This window comes from Equus asinus, chromosome 16, assembly GCF_041296235.1.
Source record: "Equus asinus isolate D_3611 breed Donkey chromosome 16, EquAss-T2T_v2, whole genome shotgun sequence".
NCBI classification, from domain to species: domain Eukaryota; kingdom Metazoa; phylum Chordata; class Mammalia; order Perissodactyla; family Equidae; genus Equus; species Equus asinus.
Window position 1 is genome coordinate 14,367,900 of NC_091805.1, and position 18,713 is coordinate 14,386,612.

Here is an 18,713-nt window from a genome sequence, read left to right on the forward strand (position 1 = left end):
GTAGAATAGCTGGATCATATGGTAGATCTATTCTTAATTTTCTGAGGATACTCCATACTGCCTTCCATAGTGGCTGCACCAGTTTGCACTCCCACTAGCAGTATACGAGGGTTCCCTTCTCTTCACATCCTTTCCAACATTTGTTGTTTCCTGTCTTGTTAATTATAGCCATTCTGACCGGAGTGAGGTGATACCTCATTGTAGTTTTGATTCGCATTTCCCTGATAGCTAATGATGTTGAGCATCTTTTCATATTCCTGTTGGCCATCTGTATATCTTCTTTGGAGAAATCTAATGGCTTTTAAATTCTTTTGGAATTTTTACATGTACAATCATATTGTCTAAAATAATTATTGTATTTCTTTCCTTCCAATCCCATGTTTTATTTGTTTTTCATCTCATTTTACACTGTCATAAATGTCCATTATAATGTTGACTAGAAATGATGATAGTGGACATCTTTGTTTCATCTCAGAGGGAAGGTTTCAGCATTTCCCAATTAAATATGATGCTTGCTATAAATTTTATGTATTTATTCATTATCAGATTAAGAAAGTTCTCTTGAATTCTTAGTTTAATAAGGTTATTTATCATGAATGAATGTTAAATTTTCCCGAATGCTTTTTTCCATATTTATTTGTTAAGATGATTGCATGATTTTTCTCTTTCATTCTGTTGGTTTGGTAAATTACAGTGCTTGATTTTTGAAAGGTAAACCAATTTTTCATTCATGGAATAAACTCAAATTGGTCATGATGTACATAATCTTTTTTATGTATTGATGTGTTCATTTGCTAATATTTTTCTTAGAATTTTTGCATTTATGTTCATGAGTGAAATTAGCCTATAATTTTTCTTTATTCTATTGTCCTTGTCAGGTTTGGATTCAAGCTAATGCTGGCCTCATAAAATGAATTGGGAAGCATTCCCACCTTTTATATTTAATAGAAGGGTTTCTGTTAGGTTGGTGTCTGGTAGAATTCACTGATGAACCCATCTGGGTCTGGAGTTTACTTTGTGTTAGGGTTTTGAATTATGGGTTTAATATCTTTCATAAATATAGGATGATTCTGATTTTCTGTTTATTCTTTTGTCAGTTTGGGGGAGTTGTGTTTTTCTAGAAATTTGTGCATTTCATGTAAGTTTTCCAACTTGTTTTCTTGAATTTGTTCTTAATATCCTCTCTTACCAGCTTAATCTATGTAGGATATTTAGGGATGCATTCCTTTTTATTCTCAATACTTATTTGTGCCTTTTCTCTTTTTCTTGATTAGTTTCACCAGGGATTATCAATTTTTTTAGTCTTTTCAAAGAATCAACCCATTAGCTTTAAAATGTTTATTGTAGGGCTGGCCCCGTGGCCGAGTGGTTGAGTTCGCGCGCTCCGCTGCAGGCGGCCCAGTGTTTCGTTGGTTCGAATCCTGGGCGCGGACATGGCACTGCTCGTCGGGCCACGCTGAGGCAGCGTCCCACATGCCACAACTAGAGGAACCCACAACGAAGAATATACAACTATGTACTGGGGGGCTTTGGGGAGAAAAAGGAAAAAAATAAATCTTAAAATGTTTATTGTATTCATTTCTGCTCTTATTTTTACTTTCTTCCTACTTTTTAGTCGACCTAAAAAGGTCTAATTTTTTTTCTTTTTTTACTATTTTGAAATGGATGCTTAGGTCACTAATTTCAACCTTTGTTTTTTTCTCTAACGTATGCATTTAAGGCAATAACTGTCCCTGTAACTATGGATTTAGCTATATCCCACAAATTTTGGAATGTCATAATTTCATTATCATTTAATTAAAAATGTTTTCTATTTCCATTGTGATTTCTTTGACCCAGGAATTATGTTGAAATGTATTGCTTAATTTCCAAACATGGGAATTTTCTTTTTAAATTTTTATTATTTATGCAGAGCTTATTTTCACTGAAGTCATTGAAGATAATCTGTGTGATTGCAGTCATTTGAAATTTGCTTAGATTTCCTTCATGGTTCAGAATGCAGTTAACTTTTATAAATTTTCTGTTGCTATTTTAAAAGCCTTTATGTTCAACTTAATGATTGTAGTGTTAAAAATATATATCAATTTGTTAATTGTGTTAAACACTTCTATATCCTTACTGACTTTTTTTGCTACTTGTTCTGTCAGTTACTTGGAAAGATGTATTAAAATCTCACATTATGATTGTGGATTTGCGACTTTCTCCTTTTAGTTCTGTCCAAGTTCGGCTTTGTATACTGTGAGCCTGTATTATTAGATCATGCAAGTTGAGGTATTATTTCTTCCTGGATAACTGAACCTTTTATCATAATGAAAAGACACCTTTAGCTCCAGTAGTACTTCTCTTCCTAAAGTCTACTACTTTGTCTGACATTTGTATGCTTTTTTCACCTTTATTGAGCTATAATTGACAAATAAAAATTGTATATATTTAAGATGTACAACTTGATGTTTTGATATACTTATACATAATGCAGTAATCACCACGATCAAGCTAACATATCCATCACCTCATATAATAGTTACCGTTTTCTTTTTTTTTCTTTTTTGTGGTGGAAACACTTAATATCTAGCCTCCTAGCAAATTTCAAGTATACAATACAGTACTGTTAACTGTAGTCATATTGCTACATATATAGTCTTATTACATTCCATCTCCAGTACTTAGTCATCTTGTATAACTGATACTTTGTACCCTTTGACCAATGTCTCTCCATTTTCCCCTCCACCCAGCCTCTGATAATCACCATCCTACTCTCTCTAGTAGAATTCTGTGAGTTTTTGACTATTTTAGATGTCACATACAAGTGAGATCATGCAGTATTTGTCTTTCTGTGTCTGACTTATTACGCGTAATATGATGTTCTCCAGGTTCATCCGTGTTGTCACAAATGGCAGGATTTCCTGCTTTTTAAGGCTGAATAATTCTCCATTACCCATATATATATATATACACACTCCATCTTCTTTATCCATTCATCCATCAGCAGACATCTAGGTTGTTTCCATATCTTGGCTATTGTGAATAATGCTTCAATGATCATGGGATTGCTGATATTTCTTTGAGATACTGATTTCTTTTCCTTTGGATATATACCCAGAAGTAGAATTGCTGGATTATGAGATAATTTTCATTTTAATTTTTTGAGGAATCTCCATATTGTTTTCCGTAGTGGCTGCACTATGAACATTTCCCACCAACAGTGTACAGGAGTTCCCTTTTCTCCACATCCTTGCTACACTTGTTATCTCTTGTCATTTTGGTAATAGACATTCTAACAGGTGTGAGGGGATAGCTCATTGTAGTTTTGATTTGCGTTTCCTTGATGATTAGTGATGTTAAGCACCTTTTCATGTACCTGTTGGCCATCTGTATGTCTGCTTTTGAGAAATGTCTGTTCAAGTCCTTTGCCTATTTTTTAATTGGATTTGACATTTGTATAGTTTTGCCAGCTCTCTTTGGGCTAACGTTTCTATTGTATGTCTTTTTCATCCTTTTACTTTTAGCATTTCTGTATCTGTATATTTAAAGTGTGCTGCTATATCAAGCACCTCTGATGCCCCACCTCATATTCTCTCAGCCCACCTGTTCCTTGGCTGTGACTGCTGGGACCCGGTTTGTGCCAGTGTAATGCGCAGCAACTCACTGTGTGTGTTTGGCTTCCTGCCCTGGGACTTACACGTCCACAGTGTGAAAGTATGAGGAAGGTGACATGCCAAGAGCTAACTGTTGACCAATAGGGGACAGGATCTGATGGATAAAGGCTCCTCACAGGTGTCCCTCCTAAGCCCCAGCAGCATGGAGTCCCCGTCTCCCATCACAGTGACGGACTCAACCCTGCCCCTTTGCATTGGCTTGCCCTCCTCCTCTGCATTCTCCCCAGGCCCTGACGCCTGCTTTCCTTTCTGTGCCTGCTTTCATGCTATGAGACCGTATGCACTGCAAAGCCTTAAACATTCGCTATCTGGCCCTTTACAGAAAAAGTTTGCTGGCCCCTGTTCTGGGGATTATGACGCGCATCGTTAACTTAGTAATGTCTCACAGAAATCAGTACCTTTACCACTTCCTGAACAAGACCTTAGGGCAGTTAAACTTCGTTTACCTTCCTCATGGCTTATCTTTATTTTTAAATACCACAAAATTCTTTTAGTCTTCTTTTATAAGGTCAATATTCATTTAGGTTTACCCACATGGTTACCATTTCATTGCTCTTCATTCGTTCCTCTGGGCCAACTTTCTATTTTGGATCATTTTTCTTCTTCCTAAAGAATACTCTCCAGGGGCTGGCCCCGTGGCTGAGTGGTTAAGTTCGCGCGCTCCGCTGCAGGCGGCCCAGTGTTTCGTTAGTTCGAATCCTGGGCGCGGACATGGCACTGCTCATCAAACCACGCTGAGGCAGCGTCCCACATGCCACAACTAGAAGGACCCACAATGAAGAATATACAACTGTGTACTGGGGGGCTTTGGGGAGAAAAAGGAAAAAAATAAAATCTTTAAAAAAAAAAAAAAAGAATACTCTCCAATGTTTCCAATAGTGTAGAAATTCTGATGACAAATTCTCTCAGTTTTTGTTTGTTTTAAAATGTCTGTATTTCTGTATGTACTCTTTTTGAAAGGTGTTTTTACTGGATATAGAAATCTTGTTTGGCACTTGAAAGGTATCGCTTCATTGTTTTCTGGTTTTCATTGTTTCTTTTGAAAATTTAGCTATCTGCCTTATTGTTGCTCCTCTGAAGGTAATCTTTCATTTGTTTTCTTCTGGCTGCTGTAAGGATTGTTTTTTTTGTCTGGCTAGACTTTCAGTAGTTTTACTATGATGTACTTAGATCTGAGTTTTCTGTTTATTCTTCTTGGTTTTTATATTGCTTCTTGAATCTGAGACTTGATGTCTTTTGTCAGTTTGGGAAATTCTTAGCTATTATGTTTTCAAATACTGTTTCTTCATTTTCTCTCTTCTTCCTCTAGAACTTTCTAACCGTGTCTCATATATCTTTTTTGCTCTTTTCTGTGCTTTTCCTATCCCTTTTTCTCCCTTGCTTCATTCTGGATGTTTTCTTCTGATCTTTTAGTTCACTGATTCTTTTTCACTTATGCCTAACTGTCTGTTAGACACATTTAATCACCTTAGCATAATGAGGATTTTAGAGATCTAAATGGGATTCAATCCTGTGAGAGCTGGTTCACACATACTCCAGTGATATAGCCCTTTAGGGTTCCAACCAAAAGCTTAGGGGAGGGGCAGGGATAGTAGTTTCTAGAACTCCTCTTCCTTGGTATGCCCCATATTCCAGTTTTTGACCCCAGCCCCATAGTCTGTCTTAAAAGCTCTGTCCAGAAATTATGTTCGTGTTAAATGACAGTGAAGTCCAGTTATCCATCTTTTTTTCCTTTTATGATCTAGTCTAGCTTCTGTGATAATGGTATATGTTCAGTGAATATTTAGTGGGTATATGAAATATTTTACGTTTTCCCTGTAGGCAGAATAGGGAAGCAGATTTTAGCCTAGTATTAGAAAGAACTTACCAGCTATGAGAGTCATCCAGTAACGAGAGGGGCTGCCTCATGGGTAGTAAGTACCTATTAGAAGAAATGTTCAGGCAGAACATTCAAGGTTAAATGTTCAAGTTTAAAAGTCATTTGTCAAGAGAGTGTGGAGATGATTACAGGTTTGCCATTAATTTGGGTTAGAGAGCCTCTAAGTTTTTCCCGTCTCTTAGTTTCTGTGATTCCAGTTTTTGTTTCAACTGTGATCTTCTCTCTCTTTCTCTCTCTCTCTTTAGTGTTTTGCTTCCTAGTTTCTGACAGTGTAGCTGATCTGAATTATGGAGTCCAGGCCTTCTAACATGTCTTCATAAAGAATAGGGCAGTCAGAAGTCCTGGCAGTTAAGAACAGGAGTGTTAAAATGAGCTCACTCTGCAGTCTGACATAGTGAACACATCTTTGCTTATCAAGGACAGTCACAGGTTCTTTTTAGCAGAACAATCATTCAGTGAGGGACTTTAATGAAATAGATAGAAGAAGATTGACTTGCTTATATAATGACGGAAAAGAAAAAGATTGATTTAGTTGATTCAACGGGAGAAACAAAATCAGCAATTGGGAAGTTTACTTCCATGTAGACCAAAATGATAGCTCAGTTTTTGTTCTCCTTCATTTACTGATTAATTCAATCAGAAAATTTATTTTGAGACCATAGGCTAAGAAAAGATGTGCCAAGGGTCTTTTGACAGCCACTTGGTTTGATGATACTTCTCAACATTTTACAAGTGAATTTCATGAAAATTTTCTAGGGGCTTCCCATCTTTTGAAACAGAATAGCGTCTGCTTCTATTTTAAAATTTGGGGGAAAAATTAAATAATTTAAATGTTTTTTTCCTTTAAGACAGAGCACTATTGGAGAACATGAGGCCATAAGGAGTGGACGTGTGTAACGTGGGGGTTACTAGGAATCAGAGAGGCGTGCTGTGGCTGTGGGCGCTCTGTGGAGCAAGCAGCTGGTTATCCCCAGCTGCCGTGGTGGTCAGCTCACCTGTTCTACGTTTTAATTTTTTTTATTCCCAGTTATATTTTATTTAACTTATACCAAGGAAAGACAGTAAGTTCATTATAAAATTAAATAACTTTGCAGATTGACTTCAAAGTTCTTTTTATGAACAAAGTTGCATTCCTGGATCAAAAATCTTAGATATTCAACTCAAGTTTCTGTAAATCTAAAACTGCTCTTCAAAAGTCTTTAATTTAAAAGTTAAATAAATAAATCAAGTGTAAAAAAATCTTACATGAATTTCCAGCTGTCTCTAGGATGTCAAAAGCCGATAGTAAAAGACAAGATATAGTGATTTCATATTTGAGTCTATCCGTGACCTCACTGTGTTGTATAGAGAGAAGCACTTACCTGCAGTCTGAAAGAAAACATAAAATGTGTCAAAGGAAAGCATTTAATTTTGTTTAAGTTTAAAACGCAAAAATTTCAAAATGCAACAAGTTTTTATCTGCAATGGATACTGAGCTAGTAGTTGAGATTTTTTCCATATTTTAATATACATTATGACCAACCCAAGCACAGTATGTCATTCTAATTTATTTGTCAAGTATTGTCTTCTTCCTTATGTAATTTATTTAAAGTAAATTTAAAAGAATGTCATTTGTTATATTGGGTCAGACTGAATATTGCTAAAGATTTTATTAAATATGAATTTTACAATATAATATTTGATAAAATAAAAATTTTAACTTCAGATAACCTCTTTATCATGTACCACATAAAAATTACAAAGTGATTTTTTAAATTGTTAAGGCTTCTCTAAAGCTGTTTAGAAGTTTTTTAAAAATTGGGAAATACTAAACTACTGAGATGGGAGGGTTTTCTCCCTATTTTACAACTGAGAAAACAGAGGATCAGAGAAATTGAACTGTTTGCCCAAGGACAAACGATTAGTAGGTGGCAGAGTCTAAATTCAAACTCAGGACAGTCTGATTCTGAAATCCATGCTTTTAAGCACTTACGCCACTGCATACGGCTGTGTGGGTTGGGGTATGCTATTTACATGGGCTATCATGGCAGTGGCTTCTCCTGTCCTTGTGCACAGTGATAGCCCTGTAAAGAAGCTGGCAAAAACTATGAGGACCAAAGTTATGGCAATCTCAACAGAACCAAAAGAGATGAATGCCACTGCCCACACTTGCATTGGTTGCTATGCTGAATGCCTATCTGCTGGTTTGATGCTCTCCACAGATCTGTACTCCTGACTTGGTGGTGTTCCTGGCTTGTGCCAATCAGAGGCTCAGAGAAAGATTACAGAAGCGTGCAGAGCAACAGGGGCGGCCTGATGACAATCTGAAAGCTACCCAAAGGAGATTAATGAACTTCAAGCAGAACGCTACTCCTCTGGTTAAATACTTCCAGGAAAAGGGACTCATCATGACAGTAAGTTAGCTCCACTTTTCCATGTCTAGTACAAGAATGATCTTTCAGATTTCTAATTAGCTCATGTTCTCACTTAGAAATCTTCTTTCTTTGAAAAAGTGGCTTTTTTTTGGGTGCAGATCCAATGAAAAAATCAATAATTTTGACCTGATTTGCTTTTATTAAGCTGTAATGATAAAAATATTTTCACTTTAGTTTAATTGATTTTATAAAAGATGATCCATTTTAACCTTGCCTAGAATTCCATAGCCCCCAAATAAAAATAGGATTTTGAAATAATTATTTGGATATTTTTAAGCAACACTTGCCCAATTTCTCAACTCTTCTGTCTTTGGAAACGTAATAAAATTGATAACTTAAAAACACACAGTTGACATAGTGTTATGTTGGACTTAAACTGTGAGTTAGGCTTTGTTTATCATAATGTGTCACGTAAAGAAATGAGATTCTGACAGCACAAAAAAGTTTTCTCAGGGTTTGACGTGACATAAAGAAGTGATAGTGTCTCTAAATGGAAGGTGTTGATCTTTCTGCTCCATTGGTACAATGCAAATATTAGTGCTTTCATAAATGTTTGGTTTACTTTATGGCTAATGATGCTCAAAGTACCAGTGAAGGATGAGGCTGAATGATTAGTTAATACAGTTGTCAGAATAGAAGACATTAGAGGTGAAGATTCAGCTAAATTTATGATCCCCATAACATCGGAGATTCGAGTGTTAAAACATAGAGGAGACAAAGAGGATCATTGGCCATCTAAAGAAAGCGTTTTATGGAAGAAGACACTCAAACCGGAGCAGCTCCGTGACAGCTGGGTGGTGGCAGACCTTGGCAGAGCCCTCCTCTCAGTCCTTGGGCCCTTCTCACCAGACTAGAGAGTCTTGTCTAGTGGGGTTACAGGCCCCCATAGAAAATCTGATAAAAGTGATGCACACCCATCCCAATAAAATGCACATAAGACATTTTTCACAAATTTTGGGTAAATCTACTGAAGCCCATCTACAGAGCTCCTGTGACCTACCAATTCCAGGGTTAAAAATCCCTTCATTAGACTAAGATGCCCTTAGATCTGAAAGAAACCGTCACGACATTTGAATAATAATCTCTTTGCAGTCTCTTTAGCACTGTAAAGAAATATTTATTAGGATTTGCTATTGTAATTGTCTTGTCAGAGAGTTGTAAATCTGATCTGAAAATTGTTCACAATTCCAGAGTTTATTTTATGGTCTAAAAGAGACATTGAGCAATAAGAAGGATTCAAGAAAATCGGGGTAGATGTTTCTGTGGCTATTTTTTGTTAAGGTTGTTGCTTATTTCTCTTGCAAATTACCAATGCTGACTTCTGCATTGTGTCATGAAAAAAGAAATTTACCCTACAGACCAACCCCCAACTGCAAGGTGCAGAGCCAGAGTTTTAATTGGTGTTTGCAAGGCTTAAAGGTGTTCCTGGAGTGTCTCTGATTACTCCCTGCTTGTCACGTTCGTCATCACAAGCAGGGCTGATTTCCCAGATGAATGCAGAGTGGAGATTGTTAATTTACTAATATTTTGCATGGAGGTGAAATGCCTTTGCCTCTAATTGAGGGAGTCAATAACAATGTGGATGACAGCCTGTAACCTCACGGCTAAAACCAAATGAGCTTTAAGATAAACGCCTCTAATTACTGGGAGATGGCTTGCCTTGGAAAATCACCTTTTGAAAAGTGGTGAACACAAACACAGGCTAAGCTTGGGGAATATAATTAGAAAATTTAGTTTGACAAAGGAGCAGGTACCACGTCCTGAACCATGTGTCCTTCTTTCAGAACCTGGATCACAGTTCATGTTTGTAATTAAAATATATTTGGTAGCATTTCTGCTTGTAAGGATGACTTAAATAATAAAAATGGTTATCCTTATTAATCATAAGCATATTAAAATTTTAATAGAAATCTGGGGGTTAATAGATCAAACGCATATTTCCTTTTCTCTGTAGTTATTTCTTCTGCTTCTACCTGTCTCTCCTAATTTATTCGTTTATTCATTCACTGAATATTTATTGAGGACCAATGGGTGCCATACACTCTGCTAGGTGCTAGGGGTACAAAGCTGAATAAGCCAAAGGTAAGGATCTTTGTTTTTTTCACTGACGTATTCCAAGCACCTAGAACAGGGCCATGCACCCGCTAATCAGAGCTTGCAGCCTATGGGGAAAGAGATATTAAACAATGGGTTGTTAAGTGTGATAACTGTTGCAAAGGAGAATGTACATTGTGTTCCCTGAACTGGGTTAGGGATTGGAAGTGGATCCTGCACTGGGTTAGGGGATGGAACTCCCCATTTTGAATAGAACACTATCTCCCCGCCTGAGGGTAGGATTAATCATTTATCTTGGTGCGAGGTTCTTACAGATCGCAGAGGCCCCATCCCTCTTCAGCCCAGCTGAGAAACTTCATCTTGGTGCTGCTCTTCCCTAGGGGGCTTTGGAGTCCAAAACCTCTCACCTGAAATCTCAGCTCCAATTTAATAAATTCATGATGCTCTAGGACTTGGTCTCCGTGTGTAAATTGGAGATGATATTAGCTACTGCATAATGTTGTTGTACGGGTGAAATGAGAGAATGTGTATAACGTGGCAGACGATGGCAATGCAGAGGCAGTGTTTTAGATGTGCCATGAAGCCACGCTGCCTGGCTCAGATTCCACCTGCACCACCTACCACCTGCTTGACCTCCTACAGGTTACTTATCTTCTCTGTGTCTTGGATGTTTGACCTGTAAAGTGTATAACCCTCGATCCTACCTCAGTGTAATTGTGAGGAGTAAATGGATGTCAAGAGCTTAGAATGGGGCCTGGAATGTTGTAAAGGCAATTTAAGTGATTGATAGTATTTTATAATTTCTGTATTTCTTCTTCCCTCTTCTTTCCCTTCTAATGCCCATCTTTTGGAACTTAGAATTACCACTAACTATTCTGGGCTCTGAGGCTACTCTGTTGCCTTTTCTACCATAGATAGATTATTGAATAAATCCAAAATGAAGAATTTAGGTTTTAAAAACTTCATGCTGAATTCATTTCTTTTTCCTTTAAAAGTGCCTGTTAGGGCCAGCATGGTTAAGTTCACATGGTCCACTTCGGTGGCCCACAGTTCGCAGGTTTAGATCCCAGGCATGGACCTACACACCGCTCACCAAGCCATGCTGTGGTGGCAACCCACATACAAAAAATAGAGGAAGATTGGCACAGATGTTAGCCCAGGGCCAATCTTCTTCACCAAAAAAGTAAAAAGTAGAAGTGTCTGTCAATAAGTTATAAAATTGTCCCAGTGTTTTCTTTAACTTCTCTATCATCCATGTAATCAAGCTATATAATAGCTGTGTCTGAATAGTGCAGTTGCATTGTAACAGATGTTGACCCGTTCTGTTTTCTTTTTTCCTTCATCATTGACTGTATCTGTTGGCAGATTTGAGTAAAGAACAAACTCAGTGTGACTGAAGAGAAAACCTAATCAAAATAGCCAGGGAAACGTGCTGTTGCCTGAATACTGTGTCTTCTTGACATGGCCCCATTACATGGACCTCTCTGTTTTTTTGTTTTATTTTACTTATCTGTACACAGCCATCTGTGCAAGTATGAATTAAATGATAGGAAATCACAGGGCTAGTATATTAGGGTCTTCACAGAATCCTCTCTGGGAGTTTATATGTTGTTTTTGAACTTATCGTAAGGTTGGATGTAATTGCTCATCATTTTAAAGATTCATACTGTGAGTTCTAATTAAAGATTAGGATACTGTGAGTTGCCAAAGTCTGAGCATTACTGGAACTAGAAAAGTTGCTTATTTAGTCTGAGTGAGCCGTGTCTCATGACGTTTTGGAGCACTTGGACTTGATGAAACTATAACTCATAAACAATTTTTTCCCTTTTATAGATTTTTTAAAAGCCTCAATAATAGTATGTTTAGTGATCATTTATTATCTTTGTTGTAAGAGCTTTAAAGAAAAAGTAGTCTTTGTTTTAATCATCTTCACCAAGTTGGATGAAACTTTTTTAAGAAATACCTTTAGTTAAGACAGGTCAAGTCTGTAAGTTTGATGAACTCTTTAAAAAATATCTGCAGTTTTGTTCATTTTTTTAGGAAAGGGATCTTTTAAAATGCTTGAAAATTAATAGAGTAAGATGTAATGTTTATGTTACTGTTTTACAAAATGCATTGTGCCGTTGGGTATTCTATTCAGCCGGAAAAGTGCAACTTGCCAGGTAAGTGGTTGCACACCCATGCGCGTTGAACAAATGCTCTTAATATGGGTGATAATCAGCGGCGGTCCACACTTAGCTTTAGACTGTGAAGTAAGCGAATGGTCACTTTTCTTCTGGATTTTTTGTAGGAGGAAACAAGAGAAGCATATCTTACAAGGAGAGGTGAGCTGTAGTCGTAGAATGTGTGAACAGGGGGGCCTGATAAGTAATACCCAGATTTACCAGCTAGATCTTTTCAGCCAGGAAAGGCATAAGCTGAAAAATGTTAAAATCAGGATTATTTCTTGTTCGCCAACACTAATTTTCCTGGCAAAGTGGGCAAAGAACTAATTATAAATCAGCTTGGTGTGTAACAAGGCCACATAGACCAGTGATTCCCTAATTTTGGTACTTAATAGATCAAGGGAAAAAAAAAGTTTAATGTGGCTAAGATGATGTTGGCTTTTTAAGGCGTACTTTATTTTTATATTTTATTGAGATCATAATAGTTTATAACATTGTGAAATTTCAGTTGTACCCTATTATTTGTCAGTCACTTTATATATATGTGCCCCTTAATCCCTTATGCCCACCCCCCCCAACTGCCTTCCCCTTTGGTAACCACTAATCTATTCTTCTTATCTATGTATTTGTTTATCTTCAACCTATGGATGAAATCATATGGTGTTTGTCTTTCTCTGGCTTATTTCACTTAGCATAATATCCTCAAGGTCCATCCACGTTGTTGCAAATGGCATGATTTGACTTTTTTATGGCTGGGTAGTATTCCGTTGTCTACATACACCACATCTTCTTTATCCATTCATCAGTCAGCACTTGTGTTGCTGCCACGTCTTGGCTATTGTGAATAATGCTGCAATGAACATAGGGGTACATAAGTCTCTTTGAATTGTTGACTTCAAGTTCTTTGGATAAATACTCAGTAGTGGGATAACTGGGCCATATTAACTTTATTTTTTTAGAGCAGTTTTAGGTTCACAGCAAAATTGCAAAGAAGATACAGAGATTTCCCAAATACTCACTAGACTTCCCTATTATAAACATCCCCCACCAGAGTGATACATTTGTTAGAATTGATTAACCTATGTGGGCACAACATAATCACCCAGAGTACATAGTTTACTTGGGGTTCACTCTTGGTGTTGTATATTCTATGGGTTTGGACAAATGTATAATGACATGTATCCATCATTATAATATCATACAAAGTACTTTCACTGCCCTAAAATACCTCTGTGCTCTGTCTATTCATTTTCTCCCTCCCTCTCCCCATCCCCCCACACTGGCTCCTGGCAACCACTGATCTTTTTACTATCTCCATAGTTTTGCCTTTTCCAGAATGTCATATAGTATGTAGTCTTTTCAGACTGACTTCTTTCACTTCATAATATGCATTTAGGGTTCCTCCGTGTCTTTTCATGTCTTGATAGTGCATTTCTTTTTAGCGCTAATAGTCCATTGTCTGGATGTGCCACAGTTTGTTTATCCATTCATCTACTGAAGGACGTCAGTTGCATCCAGGTTTTGGCAATTCCAAATAAAGCTGCCATAGATATCCATGTGCAGGTTTTTGTGTGGACATAAGTTTTCAGTTCATTTTGATACATACCAAGAAGTGTGATTGCTGGATCATGTGGTAGGAGTATGCTTAGTTTTGTAGGGAACCACCAGACTGTGTTCCAAACTGGCTGTACCACTTTGCGTTCCCACCAGCTATCAATGAGCTTTCCTGTTGTTCCACAGCCTCGCTGGCATTTGCATTTGGTGTTGTCAGTGTTCCGGATTTGGGCCATTCTAATAGGTGTGTGGTGGTCTCATTGTTGTTTTAATTTGTATTTCCCAAGTTGGCTTTTTTTATTTTACTAAAGGAAGGCATTAGAAAAAACATCTATTATTGCCATTGCCTGAAACGGATATTTTTAGCACAAAAGAATTGGGAGTGACATAGTTACAAGTGAAGTCTCTAAACAAATCTGTTTGGCTTTAAGAAAAACCCCCAACATTTGCCTTATTTTTCTCATTTTGCTGTGGATACGGGAACACTTCAGGACAAACTGGCATCGGTGCTGGGGAACCACTGGCATAGAGAACAAACCCACCCTCTTGTTCCTTCACCAGACAGTGTCCTGATCCCCCAGACAATCCCATTTGCACTACATTTGCTTAATTTCCCACATATCACTTCCTTCAAATTTAAGAATACCTCCATTATGTATTTCAAATTTACCACTGAAGCCATGTAATTCCCATCCCACCAGACTCTCTTTGCCAAAGGAAAAATAAACAGGAATTGTAAAAGTTAATTTAGACAGAACTGCTGAATAATTATTTGTTAATTGACTTCAAGTTTCAAAGGAATCAACACTGACGTTCAAAGTGTAAGTACCTTTATCCCTAAATTCCCAGTGCACAGCCATTGGTTAATCATCGCCATCTGCACTAGCATTGCTGCATGGGGTGGTGGGAAAGAAATCAAACAGCACAAATCCTCAGCAGATTCAGCAGCCCACCCAAACATAGGAAAGGCAATGAAAATAAATGGTAACCCATTTACCCAAACAAACCCATTCTCCTAAAATTACTAGGAGGAAATTTCTGTTATTGCTTCTCAATACTTGAGGTTGATGAATTTGTAATATGTGACATAGTGAAGCTGTATTTCTATTCAGTATCATCACTTATTATATCCTGTTTAAACATCCGTTGTCATGTAACCCAAATCCCCCAGTGATTCTTATTTGGTGGATTGGTCACTAAGACAGAAAATAGTCAAGAAGGGGTTTTCAAAAGTTAGTAAACAGGAAAGGCTGGGGAGGTGTTCTGGAAGATATTTACTTGGGTGACAATGGTGTATATGTGTACCTGGATATATGGCCCTCTGGATTGTTTTAAGTTCAAAGTATTTTTAAGTTAGGTAGATAGTACCTTCTGGTGTGAAACCTGATACTGAGAGAATCTCAACATGATGAGCCCAGAAGAAACATGAGAAATAGCATTTTTGACTTGAATAAAGAGCAGCTTATAAGGAATCACACTGTGTGGGTGATGATCATTTGTCAGATCTTACTGTGTGCAGAGCTGGAATGACGGGGCTGCCCTAGAAAAAGTACAGTCGCTGCCTTTAGGAGGGTGACATCTCTGCGGATTAGTCAGTGGTACCCATTTAATTTACCTATTAATGTAGATCTTTTAATCCTGGTTTAAAAATATCCAGAATTAAATTGAAAAATGAATCTGATTACTTTCATAAACTGTCTTTATTGTGGACTCCAACAACTGAAATACTATGATACCAGTTTCATTTTCTGATCTTTTGTATAGAAAGGAAAATAAAAGCAATGAGAGATAAAGCCATTTGCTCACAAAGTGGCCACCCACATATAGCAAAGTAACATCCACAGTTCTGCGGGCAAATTATGCGGATTCCTAAACAGCATCAAAACAGCAGGGAGAACAAATAGATAACGTATTTATAGCTCATTCGAGTGTTCTGTTTCCATAACAAGAAAGCACCCTGACTCACAACTTTTCCAGACCCAAAGCTCGCTCACTTTTTCACACTCCGCAGACAGAGAGCAGCCCAGCGACTCAGTGGCTGCATCTCCTTTCAAGGTGGGAAATCGGTGCCCATTAAATGGCAGACCTATTGTCAGCGCCTGATGATGAGAATGCTCACACCAGCAAATGCACTCTTCTCATTGTTTCTTACAGGTGTTGAGAGGAAACGTGAGGAGGAACTTAAGGAATGAACAGGCTTCCTTCCTCAAAAGGATGTAAAATATTTTTCTTTGGTTTTATTGTTACAGACACCCATAAAATAGAATCCAGAAAGCCCCATGCCTGGATCTTTAATCATGTTGACTATAAACTAGGGTCCTCCTGTGATAACCATGAAATAAATGATGTGGATAAAATCAAGATCACATTCAAGTGAACCCATTTGGAAGAGTCACATTAAGAAAATCCCAGTTCCAAGCAGGGTACTGACACGTCTGTCTAAGAATATTTTAGTTGAGGCCTGTACTCTTTCTATGGGACTGGCTTTCACAACCGCTTGTCTTTATCTATAACTTTTTTAAAGTAAAATAAAACAGATTAGTAGATTGTTGGTCATGTCATACTAACACCTTCCTATAAACTCTCGTTTCAACCCTACACTTCCTGACAGGAAAATGTATAGACGCACGTATCTTTTCAGCTGGTCACTTCTCCGGGAGACGCTCTGTGATCAGAACAATAATTTTGACAATAGTGCCAATGAACATTCCACACTTTCAGACTTAAGTCTTAATTTACTTTAATGTGTTATACTGAGACTTACTGGGAACATTAATAAGAAAATAATATTTTTGGTAAAGTCCTTGGACTAATTTTTTTTCATGTTTGAGACTAAACTAATTGGAATTGATCAATATCTTCAAAGAGAGATGGCACTATAGTTAAATTAATTGACAAAAAAGAAAAGAAGAAGAAAACAAAAGAAAAGAAAAAGGACAGGCATGTAAAGCTTTCCAGTCAGAAAAATACAAGAAAATATTATGATTACATGGTATCTTAAAAAACAATAGCTAACGATTTCTGGGTGCTTAATATGTGCTTGGTACTGTTCAAAGGGCTTCACATGTGGTTGGTCGTTAATCATCACCTGACATCCACGAGGCAGATATTACTATCATCTCCATTTTGTAAATGAGAAAATTGAAACACATGAAAGTGTAGCAGGCCAGGATCCCACCAGAGCAGTGGAGCCTCTGCCTGACCCAGGACGTCGACCCCAGAGGCGGCACTTGTGATAGCCGTGTTTTCCCTTCATTAAAACCTAACACTTACGCACTGTGGATCTTGAAGAGAACGCCCATTCCTGCTTTTCACTGTTTGCTAAGCCCGTCTATTCAGCTGTCATCTCTTCACTTCTGTTTCTCAGGACAGAATAAATGAGAAAATTAATTCTGTTGGGCAATACATTGAGAGGTTTTTAAAAAATAATTTTACTAGATAACAGATGTAAAGCTGTTAAGATAATTCATAAAATTGGTTAATCTGAGCACACATTACAAGGAGGAAATTTTACCACCAATGGCCAAACGTTGGGCCTTGTATTTTCGTGCATCTCTAATATCCATCATCTTCTTACGTTGCTCGGTTCTACAATCAGATGTAAAACCACGGCTGCAGTGCTGCTGCAGGCAAAGCCCCGCCTTCTCTACTCGGAGTCTATGGTTCATCTTCCCCGTGATGGTGGTCCTTTCAGTGTCTTCCCTTCAAACCATTTTATTGAGGGCCTATTGTGTGGAAGACAGTATCATGTGCAAGGGCCCATGTCAGGCACTGTGGGCAATATAGAGAGGATGTGGAGTTTGTGTGCAGACAGTGATGTCAACACAGATAGCTGGAATACAGGACAGGAAGGGTAAGTGCCACACACAGTGGTATCATAGGCCAGGAGGAGTCAGGGTTAGGGGAATGACTTCCTCCTGGAAAGAGTAGGGAAGGCTTGATTAGAAACATTTCTTAAGGGGTGGGTCAGAGTTGGACCCCAGAAATGGAAAGGAAGGGCATTAGAAGCAGACGTGAGCAGACGCAGGTCGTGTAGGGTGGGTAATGGAGTAGTGAGAATTGGAAAGGAGGAAGGACAGATGTGCGGGGATCAAACTGAGGAAGGCACCGAAGTGCTGAGCTGAGGAAAAGAGTTCTGAGGGCAGGGGTGAGCTTTGCAGGCTCTGAGCAGGGGAATGACATAACCAGAAATATAAGCTGGTAGCTGTGTGTAAAAACACTGAATGGAGGCAGCATCTGGAAGGGATTTGATAAAGGCCTAAGCTGGGGTGGTGACCGAGTGTGACACAAGGTTTTACTTCTCCATGGGGCCAGATCGACAACCATCTGGAACCGACTGCAAACGTGGGAGTAACTGAAAAAGTGCTTGAGGAAGAAGCACTCATACGTCACCTGCATATGGGATGTAACATAAATTTTGCCAACTTAACCATTTTGATTTCCCATTTGGATAGCATTCGTGGCCGGGTTGAAAGGAAAGAGAAGAGGAAAAGAAAAGTAATGTATCAAGGACTGTGACTAGCTAAAGCACTGTAAAATGACATTAAAATCCAAGCACAGACACAGAAGAGTCAGGTGAATCACCAATTATTCTTGCTACAAATAATTGTTTCAAAATAATTCAGAGTGAATAAGTTAAATAAAAAATTATAGATATGTCTGGAACCATATATTTTCATGGCAGACAGCCCTACGCATCTTATAGCTATGAGGACCTGGTTCCATTAATGCGTTGCATAGTAATCAGTTATCTTCAAAAATAAAAGGTTTGTATCTGTTAGGCATGTGTTTGATTACAAGTAGCAGAACAGGTGAATAGCTATGGCCTAAACGAACCATTTATTTGACTCATGTGAAAATAAGTACAGAGATGGATGACCCAGGGTTAGTACAGTGACTTAATGGTGTCATCAAGGACTCGTTTTCCTTTTGCTTTCTGTTCCACCCTCTTTAATGTGTTTCCTCATTGTAATGAAATGGCTGCTTCTGC

At 38.0% G+C, this 18,713-nt stretch overlaps 1 protein-coding gene across 2 annotated transcripts in view; it reads left to right on the plus strand.

The window, feature by feature from the left end:
• Positions 1 to 18,713, plus strand: part of AK5 (adenylate kinase 5) — a 224,843-nt gene that overhangs the window by 40,350 nt on the left and 165,780 nt on the right. For both annotated transcript variants that reach the window (XM_014849624.3, XM_070486633.1), the window contains exon 6: positions 7,737 to 7,928. In XM_014849624.3, coding sequence (XP_014705110.3) covers positions 7,737 to 7,928 — 192 coding nt within the window. The remainder of the gene's footprint in view (positions 1 to 7,736; positions 7,929 to 18,713) is intronic.